At 51.0% G+C, this 17469-nt stretch overlaps 1 protein-coding gene across 3 annotated transcripts in view; it reads right to left on the reverse strand.

Annotated features, from left to right (window-relative positions):
- Positions 1-5875: 5875 nt before the first annotated feature.
- The window catches only part of CD2 (CD2 molecule), a 161837-nt gene continuing 150243 nt past the window's right edge, over positions 5876-17469 (reverse strand). Inside the window, exon 4 of one of the 3 annotated variants that reach the window (XM_073670887.1) lies at positions 5876-7921. In XM_073670887.1, the coding sequence (XP_073526988.1) occupies positions 7548-7921 (374 nt within the window). In that variant the 3' untranslated portion in view covers positions 5876-7547. The remainder of the gene's footprint in view (positions 7922-17469) is intronic. The other 2 variants (XM_073670886.1, XM_073670884.1) reach the window with 2 other exon arrangements.

Genomic DNA, 17469 nt, shown 5'->3' on the forward strand with positions numbered 1-17469 from the left:
AGGGGTGCTATGCATACCAGGATTGGGGATGAGGGGTACCATGAATACCAGAATTGGGGATGAGGGGTACCATGAATACCAGGATTGGGGATGGGGGCTGCCATTCATATCAGGATTGGGGATGATGGGGTGCCATGCATACCAGGATTGGGGATGAGGGGTGCCATGCATACCAGGATTGGGGATGAGGGGTGCCATGCATACCAGGATTGGGGATGAGGGATGACATGCATACCTGGATTGGGGATGAGGGATGCCATGCATACCAGGATTGGGGGTGAGGGGTGCCATGCATACTAGGATTGGGGTGAGAGTTGCCATACATACCAGGATAGGGTTGAGGGGTGCCATGCCTACCAGGATTGGGGATGAGGGGTGCCATGCATACCAGGATAGGGATGAGGGGAGCCATGCATACCAGGATTGGGGATAAGGGGCCCATACATACCATGATTGGAGATGAGGGGTGCCATGCATACCAGGGTTGGGGATGAGGGTTGCCATGCATACCAGGATGGGGGATGAGGGAGCCATGCACACCAGGATTTGGGATGAGGGGTGCCATGCATACCAGGATTGGAAATGAGGGTGCCATGCATACCAGGATTGGGATGGGGGGTGCCATGCATACCAGGATTGGGATGAGGTGTGCCATGCATACCAGGACTGGGGATGAGGGGTGCCATGCATACTAGGATTGGGATGGGGGGTGCCATGCATACCAGGATTGGGGATGAGGGGTGCCATGCATACCAGGATTGGAGATGATGGTGCCATGCATACCAGGATTGGGGATGAGGGGTGCCATGCATACCAGGATTGGGGATGAGGGATGCCATGCATACCTGGATTGGGGATGAGGGATGCCATGCATGCCAGGATTGGGGGTGAGGGGTGCCATGCATACTAGGATTGGGGTGAGAGTTGCCATACATACCAGGATAGGGTTGAGGGGTGCCATGCATACCAGGATTGGGATGGGGGTGCCATGCATACCAGGGTTGGGGATGAGGGTTGCCATGCATACCAGGATGGGGGATGAGGGAGCCATGCACACCAGGATTTGGGATGAGGGGTGCCATGCATACCAGGATTGGAAATGAGGGTGCCATGCATACCAGGATTGGGATGGGGGGTGCCATGCATACCAGGATTGGGATGAGGTGTGCCATGCATACCAGGATTGGGGATGAGGGGTGCCATGCATACCAGGATTGGAGATGATGGTGCCATGCATACCAGGATTGGGGATGAGGGGTGCCATGCATACCAGGATTGGGATGGGCGTGCCATGCATACCCGGATTGGGATGGGGTTGCCATGCATACCCGGATTGGGGATGAGGGAGCCATGCATACCAGGATTGGGGATGAGGAGTGCCATGCATACCAGGATTGGGATGGGGGATGCCATGCATACCAGGATTGGGGATGAGGGGTGCCATGCATACCAGGATGGGGGATGAGGGTGCCATGCATACCAGGATTGGGATGGGGGGTGCCATGCATACCAAGATTTGGGATGAGGGGTGCCATGCATACCAGGATGAGGGATGAGGGGTGCCATGCATACCAGGATTAGAGATGATGATGCCATGCATACCAGGATTGGGGATGAGGGATGCCATGCATACCAGGATTGGGATGGGGGTGCCATGCATACCCGGATTAGGATGGGGGGTGCCATGCATGCCAGGATTGGTGATGAGGGAGCCATGCATACCAGGATTGGGGATGAGGAGTGCCATGCATACCAGGATTGGGATGGGGGGTGCCATGCATACCAGGGTTGGGGATGAGGGTTGCCATGCATACCAGGATGGGGGATGAGGGAGCCATGCACACCAGGATTTGGGATGAGGGGTGCCATGCATACCAGGATTGGAATTGAGGGTGCCATGCATACCAGGATTGGGATGGGGGGTGCCATGCATACCAGGATTGGGATGAGGTGTGCCATGCATACCAGGACTGGGGATGAGGGGTACCATGCATACCAGGATTGGGGCTGAGGAGTGCCATGCATACTAGGATTGGGATGGGGGGTGCCATGCATACCAGGATTGGGGATGAGGGGTGCCATGCATACCAGGATTGGAGATGATGGTGCCATGCATACCAGGATTGGGGATGAGGGGTGCCATGCATACCAGGATTGGGATGGGCGTGCCATGCATACCCGGATTGGGATGGGGTTGCCATGCATACCCGGATTGGGGATGAGGGAGCCATGCATACCAGGATTGGGGATGAGGAGTGCCATGCATACCAGGATTGGGGATGAGCAGGGCCATGCATACCAGGATCGGGGATGGGGGAGTGCCATGCATACCAGGATTGGGGATGAGGGGTGCCATGCATACCAGGATTGGGATGGGGGGTGCCATGCATACCAAGATTTGGTATGAGGGGTGCCATGCATACCAGGATTGGGGATGAGGGGTGCCATGCATACCAGGATTGGGGATGAGGAGTGCCATGCATACTAGGATTGGGATGGGGGGTGCCATGCATACCAGGATTGGGGATGAGCGGGGCCATGCATACCAGGATTGGGGATGAGGGGTGCCATGCATACCAGGATTGGGGATGAGCAGGGCCATGCATACCAGGATCGGGGATGGGGGAGTGCCATGCATACCAGGATTGGGGATGGAGGGGTGCCATGCATACCAGGATTGGGGATGGGGGCTGCCATTCATATCAGGATTGGGGATGATGGGGTGCCATGCATACCAGGATTGGGGATGAGGGGTGCCATGCATACCAGGATTGGGGATGAGGGGTGCCATGCATACCAGGATTGGGGATGAGGCATGCCATGCATACCTGGATTGGGGATGAGGGATGCCATGCATACCAGGATTGGGGGTGAGGGGTGCCATGCATACTAGGGTTGGGGTGAGAGTTGCCATACATACCAGGATAGGGTTGAGGGGTGCCATGCATACCAGGATTGGGGATGAGGGGTGCCATGCATACCAGGATAGGGATGAGGGGAGCCATGCATACCAGGATTGGGGATGAGGGGCCCATACATACCATGATTGGAGATGAGGGGTGCCATGCATACCAGGGTTGGGGATGAGGGTTGCCATGCATACCAGGATGGGGGATGAGGGAGCCATGCACACCAGGATTTGGGATGAGGGGTGCCATGCATACCAGGATTGGAAATGAGGGTGCCATGCATACCAGGATTGGGATGGGGGGTGCCATGCATACCAGGATTGGGATGAGGTGTGCCATGCATACCAGGACTGGGGATGAGGGGTGCCATGCATACTAGGATTGGGATGGGGGGTGCCATGCATACCAGGATTGGGGATGAGGGGTGCCATGCATACCAGGATTGGAGATGATGGTGCCATGCATACCAGGATTGGGGATGAGGGGTGCCATGCATACCAGGATTGGGGATGAGGGATGCCATGCATACCTGGATTGGGGATGAGGGATGCCATGCATACCAGGATTGGGGGTGAGGGGTGCCATGCATACTAGGATTGGGGTGAGAGTTGCCATACATACCAGGATAGGGTTGAGGGGTGCCATGCATACCAATATTGGGATGGGGGTGCCATGCATACCAGGGTTGGGGATGAGGGTTGCCATGCATACCAGGATGGGGGATGAGGGAGCCATGCACACCAGGATTTGGGATGAGGGGTGCTATGCATACCAGGATTGGAAATGAGGGTGCCATGCATACCAGGATTGGGATGGGGGGTGCCATGCATACCAGGATTGGGATGAGGTGTGCCATGCATACCAGGATTGGGGATGAGGGGTGCCATGCATACCAGGATTGGAGATGATGGTGCCATGCATACCAGGATTGGGGATGAGGGGTGCCATGCATACCAGGATTGGGATGGGCGTGCCATGCATACCCGGATTGGGATGGGGTTGCCATGCATACCCGGATTGGGGATGAGGGAGCCATGCATACCAGGATTGGGGATGAGGAGTGCCATGCATACCAGGATTGGGATGGGGGATGCCATGCATACCAGGATTGGGGATGAGGGGTGCCATGCATACCAGGATGGGGGATGAGGGTGCCATGCATACCAGGATTGGGATGGGGGGTGCCATGCATACCAAGATTTGGGATGAGGGGTGCCATGCATACCAGGATGAGGGATGAGGGGTGCCATGCATACCAGGATTAGAGATGATGGTGCCATGCCTACCAGGATTGGGGATGAGGGATGCCATGCATACCAGGATTGGGATGGGGGTGCCATGCATACCCGGATTAGTATGGGGGGTGCCATGCATGCCAGGATTGTTGATGAGGGAGCCATGCATACCAGGATTGGGGATGAGGAGTGCCATGCATACCAGGATTGGGATGGGGGGTGCCATGCATACCAGGGTTGGGGATGAGGGTTGCCATGCATACCAGGATGGGGGATGAGGGTGCCATGCACACCAGGATTTGGGATGAGGGGTGCCATGCATACCAGGATTGGAATTGAGGGTGCCATGCATACCAGGATTGGGATGGGGGGTGCCATGCATACCAGGATTGGGATGAGGTGTGCCATGCATACCAGGACTGGGGATGAGGGGTACCATGCACACCAGGATTGGGGCTGAGGAGTGCCATGCATACTAGGATTGGGATGGGGGGTGCCATGCATACCAGGATTGGGGATGAGGGGTGCCATGCATACCAGGATTGGAGATGATGGTGCCATGCATACCAGGATTGGGGATGAGGGGTGCCATGCATACCAGGATTGGGATGGGCGTGCCATGCATACCCGGATTGGGATGGGGTTGCCATGCATACCCGGATTGGGGATGAGGGAGCCATGCATACCAGGATTGGGGATGAGGAGTGCCATGCATACCAGGATTGGGATGGGGGGTGCCATGCATACCAGGATTGGGGATGAGGGGTGCCATGCATACCAGGATTGGGATGGGGGGTGCCATGCATACCAAGATTTGGGATGAGGGGTGCCATGCATACCAGGATTGGGGATGAGGGGTACCATGCATACCAGGATTGGGGATGAGGAGTGCCATGCATACTAGGATTGGGATGGAGGGTGCCATGCATACCAGGATTGGGGATGAGCGGGGCCATGCATACCAGGATTGGGGATGAGGGGTGCCATGCATACCAGGATTGGGGATGAGCAGGGCCATGCATACCAGGATCGGGGATGGGGGAGTGCCATGCATACCAGGATTAGGGATGGAGGGGTGCCATGTATACCAGGATTGGGGATGAGGGGTGCCATGCATACCAGGATTGGGGATGAGGGTGCCATGCATACCAGGATTGGGGATGAGGGGTGCCATGCATACCAGGATTGGGAATGAGGGGTGCCATGCATACCAGGATTGGGGATGAGGGATGCCATGCATACCTGGATTGGGGATGAGGGATGCCATGCATACCAGGATTGGAGGTGAGGGGTGCCATGCATACTAGGATTGGGGTGAGAGTTGCCATACATACCAGGATAGGCTTGAGGGGTGCCATGCATACCAGGATTGGGGATGAGGGGTGCCATGCATACCAGGATAGGGATGAGGGGAGCCATGCATACCAGGATTGGGGATGAGGGGCCCATACATACCATGATTGGAGATGAGGGGTGCTATGCATACCAGGATTGGGGATGAGGGGTACCATGAATACCAGAATTGGGGATGAGGGGTACCATGAATACCAGGATTGGGGATGGGGGCTGCCATTCATATCAGGATTGGGGATGATGGGGTGCCATGCATACCAGGATTGGGGATGGGGGGTGCCATGGGTTTAATAGCTAGTATATAGTATAACAGATATTTAATAGTACGATATAAGATACAGCAGATATATACAGAGCTCCCATTATACACAGCAGGTATATACAGAGCCCCCGTTGTACACAGCAGGTATATACAGAGCCTCCATTATACACAGCAGGTATATACAGAGCCCCCGTTATACACAGCAGGTATATACAGAGCCCCCATTATACACAGCAGTATATACAGAGGCCCCGTTATACACAGCAGTATATACAGAGCCCCCGTTATACACAGCAGGTATATACAGAGCCCCCATTATACACAGCAGGTATATACAGAGCCCCCATTATACACAGCAGGTATATACAGAGCCCCCATTATACACAGCAGGTATATACAGAGCCCCCATTATACACAGCAGGTATATACAGAGCCCCCATTATACACAGCAGTATATACAGAGGCCGCGTTATACACAGCAGTATATACAGAGCCCCCGTTATACACAGCAGGTATATACAGAGCCCCCATTATACACAGCAGTATATACAGAGCCCCATTATACACAGCAGTATATACAGAGCCCCATTATACACAGCAGGTATATACAGAGCCCCCCATTATACACAGCAGGTATATACAGAGCCCCCCATTATAGACTGCAGATATATACAGAGCCCCCGTTATACACAGCAGGTATATACAGAGCCCCCGTTATACACAGCAGGTATATACAGAGCCCCCTTTATACACAGCAGGTATATACAGAGCCCCCGTTATACACAGCAGGTATATACAGAGCCCCCGTTATACACAACAGGTATATACAGAGCCCCCGTTATACACAGCAGGTATATACAGAGCCCCCGTTATACACAGCAGGTATATACAGAGCCCCCGTTATACACAGCAGGTATATACAGAGCCCCCATTATACACAGCAGGTATATACAGAGCCCCATTATACACAGCAGGTATATACAGAGCCCCCGTTATACACAACAGGTATATACAGAGCCCCCATTATACACAGCAGGTATATACAGAGCCCCCGTTATACACAACAGGTATATACAGAGCCCCCGTTATACACAGCAGGTATATACAGAGCCCCCATTATACACAGCAGGTATATACAGAGCCCCATTATACACAGCAGGTATATACAGAGTCCCCGTTATACACAGCAGTATATACAGAGCCCCCGTTATACACAGCAGTATATACAGAGCCCCCGTTATACACAGCAGGTATATACAGAGCCCCCATTATACACAGCAGGTATATACAGAGCCCCCATTATACACAGCAGGTATATACAGAGCCCCCGTTATACACAACAGGTATATACAGAGCCCCCGTTATACACAGCAGTATATACAGAGCCCCCCATTATACACAGCAGTATATACAGAGCCCCCGTTATACACAGCAGTATATACAGAGCCCCCGTTATACACAGCAGTATATACAGAGCCCCCGTTATACACAGCAGTATATACAGAGCCCCCATTATACACAGCAGTATATACAAAGCCACCCATTATACACAGCAGTTAGATGTAGATCCCTCGGTGACCACTAGATGTCCTGTGAGGAGATGAAGGGAGTCTGGGGTCTTTGGGCTGGGACCCCTGAGGCTGCTCTCATTGCCGCCATATTGGACATCCCCCGCGCTTCTGATGCGCCTGAGATGGAGCGGATTCCATGGCTTTTGGTGGTCGCGCAGGGCTCTGAGGTCGGGGGACGTGCTGGTCTTCATGAGGTGGGCGTCCTCTTCTGGACCCCCTAAAGGCGGCTTTTGCGGCTTTGCCGCGGCGGCTTGGACTTGGTGCGAGGCTGCGGTCGGGGGGCTTGCTCGCTGGGATGATTTCCCGGCAGGGCGGGTCGGCTCTGCGGAGGGGCCGGTGCCTCACACGTTGTTGCAGTCTGTCCCGGGGCCGATGCGGGCAGCCGTTGGCTCCTGGTCTGCTTCCCTTTCCTGCCCCCTGGAGTCGGCTCCCCCGGTCTGTGAGGGGTCGCTGGCTTCTGAATGAGGCCGTGGTCTGTGCCGTCACCCTGGATGCCGCTGCTCAGGGGTCCGGTGCTGCTCTGGCCCACAGGGGGCGGTAGTTGGCGCTGTACAGTGGTGGTCTGGGGTCTATTTATTTCCACGTCTTCCTCTGTAAAGGATAAAAACCGCAGTCACAAGATCAGAGGACAAGAAAGGCCTGCGGTAATAGCGCTATATCCCGTACACCATTGTAGTGGCCACCAGAGGGCGCACGCCTGGGTGTCAGCAGACTCACTTTGCGACTGCTGTAAAATCCTTGCAGTGCATGTAGAAAGGGAAGAGAGGAATATATACAGTGAGATGCGGTGTGTGTGCGTGTCATATACGGTGTGTGTGCTGTCATATACGGTGTGTGTGCGTGTCATATTCGGTGTGTGCTGTCATATACGGTGTGTGTGCTGTCATATACGGTGTGTGCTGTCATATACGGTGTGTGTGTTGTCATATACGGTGTGTGCTGTCATATACGGTGTGTGTGCTGTCATATACGGTGTGTGTGCTGTCATATACGGTGTGTGTGCTGTCATATACGGTGTGTGTGCTGTCATATACGGTGTGTGTGCTGTCATATACGGTGTGTGTGCTGTCATATACGGTGTGTGTGCTGTCATATACGGTGTGTGTGCTGTCATATACGGTGTGTGTGCTGTCATATACGGTGTGTGTACTGTCATATACGGTGTGTGTGCTGTCATATACGGGGTGTGTGTGCTGTCATATACGGTGTGTGATGTCATATACGGTGTGTACGTGTCATATACGGTGTGTGATGTCATATACGGTGTGTGTGCTTTCATATACGGTGTGTGTGCTGTCATATACGGTGTGTGATGTCATATACGGTGTGTGTGCTGTCATATACGGTGTGTGTGCTGTCATATACGGTGTGTGTGCTGTCATATACGGTGTGTGTGCTGTCATATACGGGGTGTGTGCTGTCATATACGGGGTGTGTGTGCTGTCATATACGGTGTGTGATGTCATATACGGTGTGTGTGCTTTCATATACGGTGTGTGTGCTGTCATATACGGTGTGTGTGCTGTCATATACGGTGTGTGATGTCATATACGGTGTGTGTGCTGTCATATACGGGGTGTGTGCTGTCATATACGGGGTGTGTGCTGTCATATACGGGGTGTGTGCTGTCAAATACGGGGTGTGTGTGCTGTCATATACGGGGTGTGTGTGCTGTCATATACGGTGTGTGTGCGTGTCATATACGGTGTGTGTGCTGTCATATACGGGGTGTGTGTGCTGTCATATACGGGGTGTGTGCTGTCATATACGGGGTGTATGCTGTCATATACGGGGTGTGTGTGCTGTCATATACGGGGTGTGTGTGCTGTCATATACGGTGTGTGTGCGTGTCATATACGGTGTGTGTGCTGTCATATACGGGGTGTGTGTGCTGTCATATACGGGGTGTGTGTGCTGTCATATACGGTGTGTGTGTTGTCATATACGGTGTGTGTGCTGTCATATACGGTGTGTGAGCTGTCATATACGGTGTGTGCGTGTCATATACGGGGTGTGTGATGTCATATACGGTGTGTGTGCTGTCATATACGGTGTGTGTGCTGTCATATACGATGTGTGCTGTCATATACGGGGTGTGTGCTGTCATATACGGTGTGTGTGCTGTCATATACGGTGTGTGTGCTGTCATATACGGTGTGTGCTGTCATATACGGTGTGTGTGCTGTCATATACGGTGTGTGTGCTGTCATATACGGTGTGTGCGTGTCATATACGGTATGTGCGTGTCATATACGGTGTGTGCTGTCATATACGGTGTGTGTGCTGTCATATACGGTGTGTGCGTGTCATATACGGTGTGTGCTGTCATATACGGTGTGTGCTGTCATATACGGTGTGTGTGCTGTCATATACGGTGTGTGTGCTGTCATATACGGTGTGTGCTGTCATATACGGTGTGTGCGTGTCTTATACGGTGTGTGTGCTGTCATATACGGTGTGTGTACTGTCATATACGGTGTGTGCGTGTCATATACGGTATGTGCGTGTCATATACGGTGTGTGTGCTGTCATATACGGTGTGTGTGCTGTCATATACGGGGTGTGTGCTGTCATATACGGGGTGTACTGTCATATACGGTGTGTGTGCGTGTCATATACGGTGTGTGCGTGTCATATACGGTGTGTGTGCTGTCATATACAGTGTGTGCTGTCATATACGGTGTGTGTGCTGTCATATACGGTGTGGGTGCTGTCATATACGGTGTGTGCGTGTCATATACGGTATGTGCGTGTCATATACGGTGTGTGCGTGTCATATACGGTATGTGCTGTCATATACGGTGTGTGTGCTGTCATATACGGTGTGTGTGCTGTCATATACGGTGTGTGCTCTCATATACGGTGTGTGCGTGTCTTATACGGTGTGTGTGCTGTCATATACGGTGTGTGTGCTGTCATATACGGTGTGTGTGCTGTCATATACGGTGTGTGTACTGTCATATACGGTGTGTGCGTGTCATATACGGTGTGTGCTGTCATATACGGTGTGTGCTGTCATATACGGTGTGTGTGCTGTCATATACGGTGTGTGTGCTGTCATATACGGTGTGTGTGCTGTCATATACGGTGTTTGCTGTCATATACGGTGTTTGCGTGTCATATACGGTATGTGCGTGTCATATACGGTGTGTGCTGTCATATACGGTGGGTGTGCTGTCATATACGGTGTGTGATGTCATATACGGTGTGTGTGCAGTCATATACGGTGCGTGTGCTGTCATATACGGGGTGTGTGCTGTCATATACGGGGTGTGTGCTGTCATATACGGTGTGTGCTGTCATATACGTGGTGTGTGTGCGTGTCATATACGGTGTGTGCAGTCATATACGGGGTGTGTGTGCTGTCATATACAATGTGTGTGCTGTCATATACGGTGTGTGCTGTCATATACGGTGTGTGTGCGTGTCATATACGGTGTGTGTGCTGTCATATACGGGGTGTGTGTGCTGTCATATATGGGGTGTGTGTGCTGTCATATACGGTGTGTGTGCTGTCATATACGGTGTGTGCTGTCATATACGGTGTGTGCTGTCATATACGGTGTGTGTGCTGTCATATACGGGGTGTGTGCTGTCATATACGGGGTGTGTGCTGTCATATACGGTGTGTGTGCTGTCATATACGGGGTGTGTGTGCTGTCATATACGGTGTGTGTGCTGTCATATACGGTGTGTGTGCATGTCATATACGGTGTGTGCTGTCATATACGGTGTGTGTGCTGTCATATATGATGTGTGCTGTCATATACGGTGTGTGTGCTGTCATATACGGTGTGTGTGCTGTCATATACGGTGTGTGTGCATGTCATATACGGTGTGTGCTGTCATATACGGTGTGTGCTGTCATATACGGTGTGTGTGCTGTCATATACGGTGTGTGTGCTGTCATATACGGTGTGTGTGCTGTCATATACGGTGTGTGCTGTCATATACGGTATGTGCGTGTCATATACGGTGTGTGTGCGTGTCATATACGGTGTGTGTGCTGTCATATACGGTGTGTACTGTCATATACGGTGTGTGAGCTGTCATATACGGTGTGTGTGCTGTCATATACGGTATGTGCGTGTCATATACGGTGTGTGTGCGTGTCATATACGGTGTGTGTGCTGTCATATACGGTGTGTGTGCTGTCATATACGGTGTGTGTGCTGTCATATATGGTGTGTGTACTGTCATATACGGTGTGTGCTGTCATATACGGTGTGTGTGCGTGTCATATACGGTGTGTGTGCGTGTCATATATGGTGTGTGAGCTGTCATATACGGTGTGTGTGTGCTGGCATATACGGTGTGTGTGCGTGTCATATACGGTGTGTGTGCTGTCATATACGGTGTGTGCTGTCATATACGGTGTGTGTGTTGTCATATACGGTGTGTGTGCTGTCATATACGGTGTGTGTACGTGTCATATACGGTGTGTGCTGTCATATACGGTGTGTGTGCTGTCATATACGGTGTGTGTGCGTGTCATATACGGTGTGTGTGCTGTCATATACGGTGTGTGTGCGTTTCATATACGGTGTGTGTGCTGTCATATACGGTGTGTGTGTGCTGGCATATACGGTGTGTGTGCTGTCATATACGGGGTGTGTGCTGTCATATACGGTGTGTGTGATGTCATATACGGTGTGTGTGCTGTCATATACGGTGTGTGTGCTGTCATATACGGTGTGTGTGCGTGTCATATACGGTGTGTGTGTGCTGTCATATACGGTGTGTGTGCTGTCATATACGGTGTGTGTGCTGTCATATACGGTGTGTGCTGTCATATACGGTGTGTGTGCTGTCATATACGGTGTGTGTGTTGTCATATACGGTGTGTGTGCTGTCATATACGGTGTGTGTGCATGTCATATACGGTGTGTGCTGTCATATACGGTGTGTGTGCTGTCATATACGATGTGTGCTGTCATATACGGTGTGTGTGCTGTCATATACGGTGTGTGTGCTGTCATATACGGTGTGTGCTGTCATATACGGTATGTGCGTGTCATATACGGTGTGTGTGCTGTCATATACGGTGTGTGTGCTGGCATATACAGTGTGTGTGTGCTGGCATATACGGGGTGTGTGCGTGTCATATACGGGGTGTGTGCTGTCATATACGGTGTGTGTGATGTCATATACGGTGTGTGTGCTGTCATATACGGTGTGTGTGCTGTCATATACGGTGTGTGTGCTGGCATATACGGTGTGTGTGCGTGTCATATACGGTGTGTGTGCTGTCATATACGGTGTGTGTGCTGGCATATACGGGGTGTGTGCGTGTCATATACGGGGTGTGTGCTGTCATATACGGTGTGAGTGATGTCATATACGGTGTGTGCGTGTCATATACGGTGTGTGTGCTGTCATATACGGTGTGTGTGCTGTCATATACTGTGTGTGTGATGTCATATACGGTGTGTGTGCTGTCATATACGGTGTGTGTGCGTGTCTTATACGGTGTGTGTGCTGTCATATATGGTGTGTGTGCGTGTCATATACGGTGTGTGTGCGTGTCATATATGGTGTGTGTGCTGGCATATACGGGGTGTGTGCTGTCATATACGGTGTGTGTGCTGTCATATACGGTGTGTGTGCTGTCATATACGGTGTGTGTGCTGTCATATACGGTGTGTGTGCGTGTCATATACGGTGTGTGTGCGTGTCATATATGGTGTGTGTGCTGGCATATACGTTGTGTGTGTGCTGGCATATACGGGGTGTGTGCGTGTCATATACGGGGTGTGTGCTGTCATATACGGTGTGTGTGCGTGTCATATACGGTGTGTGCTGTCATATACGGTGTGTGTGATGTCATATACGGTGTGTGTGCTGTCATATACGGTGTGTGTGCGTATCTTATACGGTGTGTGTGCTGTCATATACGGTGTGTGCTGTCATATACGGTGTGTGTGCTGTCATATACGGTGTGTGTGCTGTCATATACGGTGTGTGCTGTCATATACTGTGTGTGTGCGTGTCATATACGGTGTGTGCTGTCATATACGGTGTGTTATGGTGTGTGTCATATACGGGGTGTGTGCTGTCATATACGGTGTGTGTGCGTGTCATATACGGTGTGTGTGCTGTCATATACGGTGTGTGTGCGAGTCATATACGGTGTGTGTGCGTGTCATATACGGTGTGTGTGCTGTCATATACGGTGTGTGTGCGTGTCATATACGGTGTGTGCTGTCATATACGGTGTGTGTCCTGTCATATACGGTGTGTGTGCTGTCAAATACGGTGTGTGTGCTGTCATATACGGTGTGTGCTGTCATATACGGTGTGTGTGCTGTCATATACGGTGTGTGTGATGTCATATACGGTGTGTGTGCTGTCATATATGGTGTGTGCTGTCATATACGGTGTGTGTGCTGTCATATACGGTGTGTGTGCTGTCATATACGGTGTGTGCGTGTCATATACGGTGTGTTACGGTGTGTGTCATATACGGTGTGTGCTGTCATATACGGTGTGTGTGCGTGTCACATACGGTGTGTGCGTGTCATATACGGTGTGTGCGTGTCATATACGGTGTGTGTTCGTGTCATATACGGTGTGTGTGCTGTCATATACGGTGTGTGTGCGTGTCATATACGGTATGTGTGCTGTCATATACGGTGTGTGTGCGTGTCATATACGGTGTGTGTGCTGTCATATACGGTGTGTGTGCGTGTCATATACGGTGTGTGTTCGTGTCATATACGGTGTGTGTGCTGTCATATACGGTGTGTGTGCGTGTCATATACGGTGTGTGTGCTGTCATATACGGTGTGTGTGCGTGTCATATACGGTGTGTGTGCGTGTCATATACGGTGTGTGTGCTGTCATATACGGTGTATGTACTGTCATATACGGTGTGTGCTGTCATATACGGTGTGTGTGCGTGTCATATACGATGTGTGCTGTCATATACGGTGTGTGTGCGTGTCATATACGGTGTGTGTGCTGTCATATACAGTGTGTGTGCTGTCATATACGGTATGTGTGCTGTCATATACGGGGTGTGTGCGTGTCATATACGGGGTGTTTGCTGTCATATACTGTGTGTGTGCGTGTCATATACGGTGTGTGTGCTGTCATATACGGGGTGTGTGTGCGTGTCATATACGGTATGTGTGCTGTCATATACGGGGTGTGTGCGTGTCATATACGGGGTGTTTGCTGTCATATACTGTGTGTGTGCGTGTCATATACGGTGTGTGTGCTGTCATATACGGTGTGTGTGCTGTCATATACGGTGTGTGCTGTCATATACGGTGTGTGTGCTGTCATATACGGTGTGTGTACTGTCATATACGGTGTGTGTGCTGTCATATACGGTGTGTGTACTGTCATATACGGTGTGTGTGCTGTCATATACGGTGTGTGTGCTGTCATATACGGGGTGTGTGCGTGTCATATGCGGGGTGTGTGCTGTCATATACTGTGTGTGTGCGTGTCATATACGGTGTGTGCGTGTCATATACGGTGTGTACTGTCATATACGGGGTGTGTGCTGTTATATACGGGGTGTGTGCTGTCATATACGGTGTGTGCGTGTCATATACGGTGTGTTACGGTGTGTGTCATATACGGTGTGTGCTGTCATATACGGTGTGTGTGCGTGTCATATACGGTGTGTGTTCGTGTCATATACGGTGTGTGTGCTGTCATATACGGTGTGTGTGCTGTCATATACGGTGTGTGTGCGTGTCATATACGGTATGTGTGCTGTCATATACGGTGTGTGTGCGTGTCATATACGGTGTGTGTGCTGTCATATACGGTGTGTGTGCGTGTCATATACGGTGTGTGTTCGTGTCATATACGGTGTGTGTGCTGTCATATACGGTGTGTGTCCTGTCATATACGGTGTGTGTGCTGTCATATACGGTGTGTGTGCTGTCATATACGGTGTGTGCTGTCATATACGGTGTGTGTGCTGTCATATACGGTGTGTGTGATGTCATATACGGTGTGTGTGCTGTCATATATGGTGTGTGCTGTCATATACGGTGTGTGTGCTGTCATATACGGTGTGTGTGCTGTCATATACGGTGTGTGCGTGTCATATACGGTGTGTTACGGTGTGTGTCATATACGGTGTGTGCTGTCATATACGGTGTGTGTGCGTGTCACATACGGTGTGTGCGTGTCATATACGGTGTGTGCGTGTCATATACGGTGTGTTACGGTGTGTGTCATATACGGTGTGTGCTGTCATATACGGTGTGTGTGCGTGTCATATACGGTGTGTGTGCTGTCATATACGGTGTGTGTGCGTGTCATATACGGTGTGTGTGCGTGTCATATACGGTGTGTGTGCTGTCATATACGGTGTATGTACTGTCATATACGGTGTGTGCTGTCATATACGGTGTGTGTGCGTGTCATATACGATGTGTGCTGTCATATACGGTGTGTGTGCGTGTCATATACGGTGTGTGTGCTGTCATATACAGTGTGTGTGCTGTCATATACGGTATGTGTGCTGTCATATACGGGGTGTGTGCGTGTCATATACGGGGTGTTTGCTGTCATATACTGTGTGTGTGCGTGTCATATACGGTGTGTGTGCTGTCATATACGGGGTGTGTGTGCGTGTCATATACGGTATGTGTGCTGTCATATACGGGGTGTGTGCGTGTCATATACGGGGTGTTTGCTGTCATATACTGTGTGTGTGCGTGTCATATACGGTGTGTGTGCTGTCATATACGGTGTGTGTGCTGTCATATACGGTGTGTGCTGTCATATACGGTGTGTGTGCTGTCATATACGGTGTGTGTACTGTCATATACGGTGTGTGTGCTGTCATATACGGTGTGTGTACTGTCATATACGGTGTGTGTGCTGTCATATACGGTGTGTGTGCTGTCATATACGGGGTGTGTGCGTGTCATATGCGGGGTGTGTGCTGTCATATACTGTGTGTGTGCGTGTCATATACGGTGTGTGCGTGTCATATACGGTGTGTACTGTCATATACGGGGTGTGTGCTGTTATATACGGGGTGTGTGCTGTCATATACGGTGTGTTACGGTGTGTGTCATATACGGTGTGTGCTGTCATATACGGTGTGTGTGCGTGTCATATACGGTGTGTGTTCGTGTCATATACGGTGTGTGTGCTGTCATATACGGTGTGTGTGCTGTCATATACGGTGTGTGTGCGTGTCATATACGGTATGTGTGCTGTCATATACGGTGTGTGTGCGTGTCATATACGGTGTGTGTGCTGTCATATACGGTGTGTGTGCTGTCATATACGGTGTGTGTGCGTGTCATATACGGTGTGTGTGCTGTCATATACGGTGTGTGTGCTGTCATATACGGTGTGTGTGCGTGTCATATACGGTATGTGTGCTGTCATATACGGTGTGTGTGCGTGTCATATACGGTGTGTGTGCTGTCATATACGGTGTGTGTGCTGTCATATACGGTGTGTGTGCGTGTCATATACGGTATGTGTGCTGTCATATACGGTGTGTGTTCGTGTCATATACGATGTGTGTGCTGTCATATACGGTGTGTGTGCTGTCATATACGGTGTGTGTGCGTGTCATATACGGTATGTGTGCTGTCATATACGGTGTGTGTGCGTGTCATATACGGTGTGTGTGCTGTCATATACGGTGTGTGTGCTGTCATATACGGTGTGTGCTGTCATATACGGGGTGTGTGCTGTCATATACGGGGTGTGTGCGTGTCATATACGGTGTGTGTGCGTGTCATATACGGTGTGTGTGCTGTCATATACGGTGTGTGTGCGTGTCATATACGGTGTGTGTGCTGTCATATACGGTGTGTGTGCTGTCATATACGGTGTGTGTGCGTGTCATATACGGTGTGTGCTGTCATATACGGGGTGTGTGCTGTCATATACGGTGTGTGTGCTGTCATATACGGTGTGTGCGTGTCATATACGGTGTTTGTGCTGTCATATACGGTGTGTGTGCTGTCATATACGGTGTGTGCTGTCATATACGGTGTGTGTTGTCATATACGGTGTGTGTGCTGTCATATACGGTGTGTGTGCTGTCATATACGGGGTGTGTGCTGTCATATACGGTGTGTGTGCTGTCATATACGGTGTGTGTGTGCTGTCATATACAGTGTGTGTGTGCTGTCATATACGGTGTGTGT

This window comes from Phyllobates terribilis, unplaced genomic scaffold, assembly GCF_046119375.1.
Source record: "Phyllobates terribilis strain yellow unplaced genomic scaffold, ASM4611937v1 Scaffold_2__4_contigs__length_985480577, whole genome shotgun sequence".
NCBI classification, from domain to species: domain Eukaryota; kingdom Metazoa; phylum Chordata; class Amphibia; order Anura; family Dendrobatidae; genus Phyllobates; species Phyllobates terribilis.